This window comes from Myotis nattereri (assembly GCF_964212035.1).
Source record: "Myotis nattereri genome assembly, chromosome: 9".
In the NCBI taxonomy this organism is placed as follows: domain Eukaryota; kingdom Metazoa; phylum Chordata; class Mammalia; order Chiroptera; family Vespertilionidae; genus Myotis; species Myotis nattereri.
The window spans coordinates 40,040,749-40,050,043 of NC_138084.1; the positions used below are offsets into that span (position 1 = coordinate 40,040,749).

General features: G+C 36.9%; 2 protein-coding genes across 2 annotated transcripts; one reads left to right on the top strand and one right to left on the bottom strand.

The window, feature by feature from the left end:
- Positions 1 to 393: 393 nt before the first annotated feature.
- Positions 394 to 1,359, top strand: LOC308525451 (olfactory receptor 52N5; the record flags this gene model as incomplete). The annotated part of the gene is made up of 1 exon (XM_081100271.1): positions 394 to 1,359. The coding sequence occupies one exon, from the start codon at positions 394 to 396 to the stop codon at positions 1,357 to 1,359; it is 966 nt and encodes a 321-aa protein (XP_080956397.1).
- Positions 1,360 to 7,395: 6,036 nt separating this feature from the next.
- On the bottom strand, positions 7,396 to 8,699 carry LOC308524062 (olfactory receptor 56B2-like). Its single transcript, XM_081098215.1, has one exon. The coding sequence runs from the start codon at positions 8,622 to 8,624 to the stop codon at positions 7,659 to 7,661; it is 966 nt and encodes a 321-aa protein (XP_080954341.1). The 5' UTR covers positions 8,625 to 8,699; the 3' UTR covers positions 7,396 to 7,658.
- Between the last annotated feature and the right edge of the window lie 596 nt (positions 8,700 to 9,295).

Below are 9,295 nucleotides of genomic sequence, written 5' to 3' on the forward strand. Positions count from 1 at the left end.
GGATGTAAAGACATTGCATGCATGTTAGTGTCATATACGAATATCACTTCTGCCCCTGAATCTAATTTTGTATGTTCAACATTATTGGATTTCTCCGTGCCTCAGTTTCTTCTTCTATTTTGATGATAAAAAAATTACAACTTTGTAACTATGACTTTAGAAAATACATTTAGGCTGCTTATAAAATTTTTAAAATATTACCTGTAATATAACATTATTCAATAAATGGTGTATTTTCAGTCACTATTATTAAAATTATTAATGCTATTATAAATGCAATTTTATTCCAAACTTAAGTTTGCCTCCTCAAGGATGATCTTAATTAAATTTCTTCTTAATTTCTACTCAGAATAAATACTTCTGGAAAACTGGCATTCATCTATTGAATTAGTTATGCTGGCTGCCAACAATTCATATGTGGCTCCAAAATCTTTTATTCTTGATGGAATTCCTGGTCTGGAAAGAGTACATGTATGGATCTCTCTCCCATTCTGCACAATGTATATCATCTCTCTTGTGGGAAACCTTGGCCTTGTGTACCTCATTCATCATGAAGAGTCCTTACATCGTCCAATGTATTTCTTTCTGGCCATGCTCTCCCTCATTGATCTCTTTACCTGCACCACCACTCTACCCAATGCACTCTGCATCTTCTGGTTTAATCTCAAGGAAATTAACTTCAATGCCTGCTTAGTTCAGATGTTCTTTGTCCATGGGTTCACGGGTGTGGAGTCTGGTGTGCTCATGCTCATGGCTCTGGACCGCTATGTGGCTATTTGCTACCCACTGCGTTATGCTACCATACTCACTAACTCTATCATTGCCAAAGCTGGGCTTGCCACCTTCTTGAGGGGTGTGTTGCTAATGATTCCCTTTCCATTCTTGGTCAAGCGTTTGCCCTTCTGCCAAAGCAATATTATCTCTCATACATATTGTGACCACATGTCAGTGGTGAAGTTATCCTGTGCTAGCATCAAGATCAATGTCATTTATGGTCTGATGGTTGCCCTTCTCATTGGAGTGTTTGACATTTGCTGTATATCTGCATCTTACACTATGATCCTCCGTGCAGTGGTCAACCTTTCATCAGCAGATGCTCAGCAGAAGGCCTTCAGCACCTGCACTGCCCATTTATCTGCCATTATCATCACCTATGTTCCAGCATTCTTCACTTTCTTTACCCACCGTTTTGGAGGACACACTATTCCCCCTTCTCTTCACATTATTGTGGCTAATCTTTATCTTCTTCTTCCTCCAACTCTGAACCCTATTGTTTATGGGGTAAAGACAAAGCAGATCCGTGACAGTGTCATAAAGCTCTTCCGGGGTGAGAAAGGTGCAAGTATTCAGGACAACTGAAATTGGATAGAAGAAAAATGAATGAAAAACAACAAAAAGAAACCCATGAATGACATCATGCATTTACTCATATATGGTATCATTTATTTCCCATAACCTATCTCAGATGTATGTTTTCTGCAACAATAGTGGAGAAATTTATAGCTATTTCTGGATTTATATCCTGGTGCCTTTCTCTTATTTTTTTTCCTCCATCACCAGTTTAATCAGGTCATTGATATGGAGCCACTACAACTTTCTACTAATGTATTCATATAAGATATTTTATTAACCTTTTGAGAGAATCCTTAAGTGTCTCATCTATGTTTGTAATTCTCCTTATAGATATAAAGTGAAGTGGTTTCTCATGCAGTACATTCCAGCCCAGACAGTCCCTCATGCCAAAATTCAGCTTATAAAGCTGGCAATATATAAGTGAAAATGGCAGTCATGGGTTTTAAGAGGATGACACTTAGTAGAAATCATGTTGTAAAAAGCTGTGCAGATCAATTTTCTCAATAAATAAAGAACATGTATAATATATAGGTTAGTCCTCAAAAATAATTTATTTTTCTGGAGTTATTAACTGATATCAGAGTTGTTTTTATCTATTATATAAAATTACTTATTAAGAATACCCATGGACACTTACATAAATAGTGCTCACAATCATCTGTTGTGTGAAAACATCTTGGACATAGCCTCTCCATATAAACTCTCAGTTCAATAATGTCTCTTGCTCACTGATCTTCAGTGATTTGTGTCCAGTTCCCTCCACTTTCACCTCTGGAACATCTAATATAACACTTGAGGTATTGTTATTGGACACCTGAGGGCCTCAAGACCATTTGGGGTATCTATAAAGTCACAAAAATATGTTTTATGATAACATGATAGATTTGTTATAGCTACTTTTAAATCAATTAATAAATACTTTAGAGTCTGATAAAGAATTTGAATAGGGTCTGGCTAGTGTGGCTCAGTGGTTGAGTGTTGACCTATAAACAAGAGGTCATGGTTCAATTTCTGGTTGGGGCACATGCCTAGGTTGTGGGCATACTCCTCAGTGTGGGGCATGCAGGAGAAGGCAGCTGATCAATGATTCTCTCTCATCATTGATGTCTCTCTCTCTCTCTCTCTCTCTCTCTCTCTCTCTCTCTCTCTCTCACACACTCCCTTCCTATCTGAAATAAAATAAAAAATTAATAACAATGTCACACCCCAGGCAATATTTTTTAAAAAAGAATTTGAACAGGAAGGCTTCTGGTCAAAATGGCAGAGTAGGTAAATGCTATGCTTACCTCCTGCCACAACCACATCAAAATTACAACTAAACTATAGAACAACCATCATTGAGAACCACCTAAAGTCTAGCTGAACAGAAGCCCTATTACCAAGAATAAACAGAAGAAGCCATGACAAGACTGGTAGGAATGGAGATGAGAAAAGTTATGGTCTCACACCTATGTGTGGCAATTAAAAATCAGGAGGGATATCTCAGCTGAAGCAGTGAAACCCTGAGGAATGAGGGATTTCAGTCCCACATCAGGCCTCCAGCCCAGGGTTCCAGTGCCAGGAAGCAGAGACCCTATAACTTCTGGCTGTGAAAACCAGTGGAGATTGTGGATGGGTGAGACCGAGTTCTGCTGAGACCCATGCATTTTTCTTAAAGAACCGATGTTCAACCTTATTCAGACTCACTTTCTCTGAGCTCTAGTGCTGGGGCAGCAGCTTAAAAGGTGCCAGGGACATACGAGGAGAAACTTAATTGTCTGGGTGCAGAGTGAGGGCTGGAGGTTCAAAAATCCTAAACAAGCAGTATCTGGCCTTAGCATTACATTTACCTCTTGCTAAGCAGACCCAAGCTGGACACAAGTGGTAGCAGGCCTCAGTTAACTGCTTAGCCTCTCCCAGGCACCTCCAACTCCAGAACAAATAGAAACCTTCTTCTTTGTAACTCATACCAAGCGGCCTTGATCAGGGCACAGGCAGTAGCTGATCTTGGCCTGCACCAGAGTTCCTCTCAAGAGGTACCAGAACCAACACACATGGGGTCCACTTTAGATCACACCAGAGCATCATCAAACAACCTCCACAAACAACACCATCCAAAGTGGGGACTGGACAGGTACCTGAGCCCCACTAAAACAAATCCTCCTCAACACTCCTCCATTGTATGTATGGCCAGGCCTCATAACCAACTAACACGGGAGTCAGTCCCTTCCACTGATGTACCAACAATAATCAAAGCTCAACTACAACAGGAAGGCAGACATAGCCCACACCTGGAGCACCTGGCTCAAGGAACCACAGAGACTACACCACTAGCCCATATGACATCTACTACATAAGGATATTATACCAAAACTAAGAGATATAGCAGCTCTACCTAAAATGTAGAAACAAAAAAGGGAGGTAGCCAAAATGAGGAGACAAAGAAACATACCTCAAATGAAAGAACCGAACAAAACTCCAGAAAAAGAACTACAAAAAAGGAAGACAAGCGATCTAACTCTAACCACATGTAGAGTTATAAGAATGCTCAATGATCTCAGTGAGAACTTCAATGAAGAGATAGGAAATATAAAAATGGAGAAAGAAAACATAAAACACAACCAATCACAAATGAAGAATACAATAACTGAAATGAAGAATAAATTAAAGGGAATCAGCAGTTGATTAGATGAAGCAGAGGACCAAAACAGTGATTTGGAAGTAGAATAACAGAAAGCACCCAATCAGAACAGCTAAAAGACAAAAGATTCCTAATAAAAAATGAGGATAGTTTACAGGGCCCCTGGGACAATATCAACCATATCTACATTCACATTATAGGCACACCAGAAGGAGAAGAGAGAGAGCACAAGGAGTTAAAGACCTGTTTGAAGAAATAATGATGTCAAACTTTCCTAACCTGGTGAAGGAAATAGACATACAGGCTCAGGAAATGCAGAGAGTTCCAAACAAAATGAACCCAAAAAGGCCCACACTAAGACACAACATAATTAAAATGCCAAAGGTTAAAGCTAAACAGAGAATCTTAAAAGCAGCAAGAGAAAAGCAGTAAGTTACCTACAAGGGAGCTCCCAGAAAACTGTCAGCTTATTTCTCAATAGAAACTTTACGGGTCTTCTGGGATCGGCACAGAATATTCAAAGTGATGAAAAGCAAGATTACTCTACCCAGAAACACTGTCATTTAAAATTGAAGGACAAATAAATTTTTTCCCACCAAGCCAATATTACAAGAAATGTTAAAGGAATAATAAAATGGCAAAAACCACATATCTATTAATAATTTACTTTAAACATAAATGGTTTAAATTGTCCAAAAAAACACATAGAGTGGCTAAATCAGTGGTTCTCAACCTTCCTAATGCTGCGACCTTTTAATACAGTTCCTCATGTTGTGGTGACCCCAATTTCATTGTTACAAATTGAACATAATTAAAGCATAGTGATTAATCACAAAAACAATATGTAAGTATATATGTGTTTTCCGATGGTCTTAGGCGACCCCTGTGAAAGGGTCGTTCAACCCCCAAAAGGAGTCGCGACCCACAGGTTGAGAACCACTGGGCTAAATGGATAAAATAAGACCCTTATATATGTTGCCTATAAGAGACTCACTTCAGATCAAAACACATAGACAGACAAAATAAAGGGGTGGAAAAAGATTTCATGAAATTGGAACAACAACAAAAAAGCTGAGTAGCAATACTTATACTAGACAAAATAGACACTAAAACAATGACTAAAACAAGAGATGAAGAAGGATCCAGCAATTCCACTTCTGGGCATTTATTCAAAGAAACCTAAAACGCTAATTTGAAAAGACATATGCACCCATATGCACATTGTAGCATTATTTGCAAGAGCCAAGATCTGGAAGTAACCAAAGCGTCCATCAATAATGAATGGATAAAGAAGTGGTACAAATGCACAACGGAGTATTACTCAGCCATAAAAGAGTAAACATTGGGACAACATGGATGGACCTTGAGAGTATTATACTAAGTGAAATAAGTCAGATGGAGAAAGACTAACACATACTATGTGGAATCTAAAAAACAAAATAAATGAACAAGTGAGACGGAAACAAACTCATAGATACAGAGCACATTTTGATGGTTGCCGGATGGGAGGGGATTTCAGGAATGGGTGAAAATGGGGAAGGGATTAAGGAGTACAGATTGTTAATTAGAAAATAATCAGAGATTTACATCATAGGGACTTTAGTCAATAATATTATAATAGCTACATATGGTGTCAGATGTGTTTGAGATTTATTGAGATGACCACTTCATAAGTTATATAAATGTCTAATCACTATATTGTACTCCTGAAACTAATGTCAGTATTTAATTACAGTAATACTGGTAATAAAAATTAAAAATGTTTTTAAAAATAAACACTTCAAATTTTTCTGTTTTAATTTTGAACACAGTTCATATTTACAGATATAAACCACAAAAACAAATGCTCTTTGAGGTGTCAGGAAAGTTTAATATGGTAAATTGTAGCAATTTTTAAGGAAAAAAAAGGTATTAATTTCTTTGTGAGGTTTTTTAAAAATTTAAGTTCTTTACTGTTTAATGTATTATACAAGTCTCCTATTTTCCACATTGACCTCTCCTGGCCACCCCCAACCGACAGCACATTCCCTCACCCCCACCCCCCTGTCTATGTCCATTGGTTATGCTCATATGCATTCATATAAGTCCTTTGGTTGATCTCTTACCCCCTCACCCCCTGCCTTCCCTCAGCATCTTTGTGAGTTTTTATAACATATTTCATTGCTCATATTTCATTTAGACCCTATTTATGCCAATGTCTATCTTTTTCAATTTATCAGCAGCATGTTTACAATCTATGTCACTTCAACTGTTAAAATTGTGTCAGGGTAAATTAACAAAAGACAGTAAATTAAAAACAGATTTGAGTTGGCTCTAAAATGACTTAGAGAAGCCCCCATACAATATTGGATTGAATAGGGAGGATGGCTTCAAGTAGATGAAGCCTCCATGAAAAAGTGAGAACTCTGGGATAGAAGAATAAAAAAAAGCCTTTAGAAATGACATGAAATTTATTCCTGAACATGACTAAGGTATTTTGGTTATAATCACTAAGAATTTCTAAAGAATAGCGTTATCATGGCATTGGCAGTACAGAAGAAGAGTCCTGATAATTCTTTATTCATAATGTTTCCTATACTAGTATATGTTAGAAACAGTAAAATTATAAGAGTGCATCCCCACTAAATATAAATTACATTAAATGCTTCATTCATTTTGCTTTCTTATTGCCCACATTCCTCAGTAACATTCCTGATCTTTCTGGGAAATGCCCTTTCAATGCTTCCCTGTTTATCAACATGGTACCAGAGACAGTCACCTTACAATTACACAATCCCTAAGTACTGAAGAATTCTAAATATAAGCCCAAAATATGAAAATATAAACTCTTTTAAAGTTTTATTAAATTGTAAAGATATCTATTTATGTTGATGTTCATAAAGATTATTTTCTAGACATTTACATTGCAATATTTAATTATAAAATGAAAGTGTACTATTCTCATGATTTTAAATTCTCTTTTACTGGAATCCAAATGCACACTTATTCCCCTTATGGAGTAACATATAAAGGATATGGCTCTTGGACAATGGTTAATTATTTCAGAAAGCATTTCCCAAACAAATCTTAATAATAAAAATGCTTCACAGGCATTTGTAATAAGAAAGATAATTATTCCAATTGATTATAAAATGTCTTGAGCTAATGAATAATCAATTATGGCAATAAGTATTTTCATTCTTGTGAACTAAGAAATGGAGAAAGACATTACAAAATAAAAAAAGGGGGGCAGAAGAGGCATAGAAAGACAAGTTATATAAAACAAAAAGGAAATTCAAATAGTATTTCATTGCATTTCCTTTATAGTCCTTGAGAGAACAGGAAACATAATGTTACTGATTTTGATTAAGATTTTGTTGAAAACCCAACATTTCAAATGTGTCATCATTTTTTCTTTCTTTGTTTTTAGATTTATTGGGGTGACATTGGTTAATACAATTTTACAGATTTCAAGGGTACAATTCTATGATACATCAGCTGTGTATTGCATTGTGTGCCCACCACTTAAAGTCCAATATTCTTCTGTCAATATATACTAGTATTTGACCAACTTTATGTTTTAGTTGCTGCCACTGATATGTTATAATAACTGAAAGCTGAAACAATGCCTCTTTTCTTTAGTTATCCTGCCATTAAGCACTTACATTCAGTATATATCTGGAGAGATGGGAAAAAGAAGCATCCTCTATGCATTAGTTGCTCTTGATGTGTACTTTAAGAACCTATATAAACCCTGCCTCAGCTCCTTGTTCTTGAGAGCATATACCATGGGATTGAGGGCAGGAGGAATGACATTGTGCAGTACATTGAGTAGCACTGGAATGATGGGAACTGACATGGCGGCGCTATGGGTAATGGAAATGACAATGACAACTGTATAGAAGAATAGGATCAGAATGAGGTGGGATGTGCAGGTACTTAGGGCCTTGGACGCAGCTTCTGCTGAGTTTAGCTTCAGCACAGAGTGAAGTATCAAACAATATGATAAAATAATCAAACCCAAGTCACTTCCCATTAATGTCCATGCCAGAAGAAGCTGGTAAATGCTGTTGATGGTTCTGTCATCACAGGATAGACTAGTGACACCGAGATTTGAACACAGACAGTGTTCTATTTGGTTCTGGGAGCAGTAGTGTCTCTGAGCAGCCAATACAGGCACTGGGATGGTACATATGGTGTTTCTGAGTGCCATGAACACAGTTGCTTTGACCACGAAAGATTCAGTAATTATTGATGGATAGCGTAGTGGTCGACAAATGGCTACATATCTATCTATAGCCATGCATAAAAACATGCCTGACTCCATGCCCACAAAACAATGTATGACATACATCTGCAGAAAGCACTCCGGGAGACTGATGGTTTTAGCATTGAACCATAAGATGGCCAATATCTTGGGCATGATTGTGGTGGCAAGGCCCATGTCTACCACAGCCAGGATGCCCAGGAAATAGTACATAGGCTGGTGCAGTGTTGGCTCTTGATAGACGATGATCAGGATAAGAATGTTGGCACTGAGGGCTAAGAGGTAGAGCAGAGCCAATGGCAGGGAGAGCCAGTGTTGCCAGCTGTGAATGCCTGGGAATCCCATCAGAATAAATTCAGAGACCTGGATATTAGAGATGTTGGAGGCTTTGAGGTTCTGGAACATTCTTTAGTAAGAGAAAAAATATTAAAGATTACAATTTTAAAGAATATCTATGATAATATTTGAAGAGAAGTAAAAGATAATTAGAACTTTTAATTTTTTATTTTATTTCTTTATTTCTATTTTTTCATGGTAATTATTTTATTTTTTAATTAAATTTATTAAGATTTTGTAGGTTTCCAGTTCGTACTGCTGTGATATATTATTTATATAATGCATGTGTTCCCACCATTAAAAGTCAAATCTCCTTCCATCATCATGTATTTTACCCTTTTTAACTTTTACCACTTCCAAATCTCCTTTCCCTCTGGTAAACACTTCATTGAGATGAGGATTCTTCATTATTAATCTTCATCATTCTCATTCTGCACTAACTTTATTGGATATTTCTAATGAGGCAGGAGCTGCAATAGTGCATTTTTATTAACACAATTAATCATCACCAAAACTACAGAAGGCAGGTCACATTATCTTCACCCTCTTATAATTATGGATTAGAATATTAGAGCTATCAGGGCCTTGTTCATTCCCTTCCATATTATAAGTCATGGAAACTGGACAACATGAAAGTGATCTGATGTGTGGCCTTGCCTCTTATCTTTAGTTTTGCTAAAGAATTACTTTATTTAGGACCTTAATGTATAGAATTGAGAGTAGAGAAATTTATGCATGGG

Excerpts from the sequence above, each read along its gene's own strand:
- LOC308524062 (XM_081098215.1), bottom strand. The coding sequence starts at position 8,624 with ATGTTCCAGAACCTCAAAGCCTCCAACATCTCTAATATCCAGGTCTCT.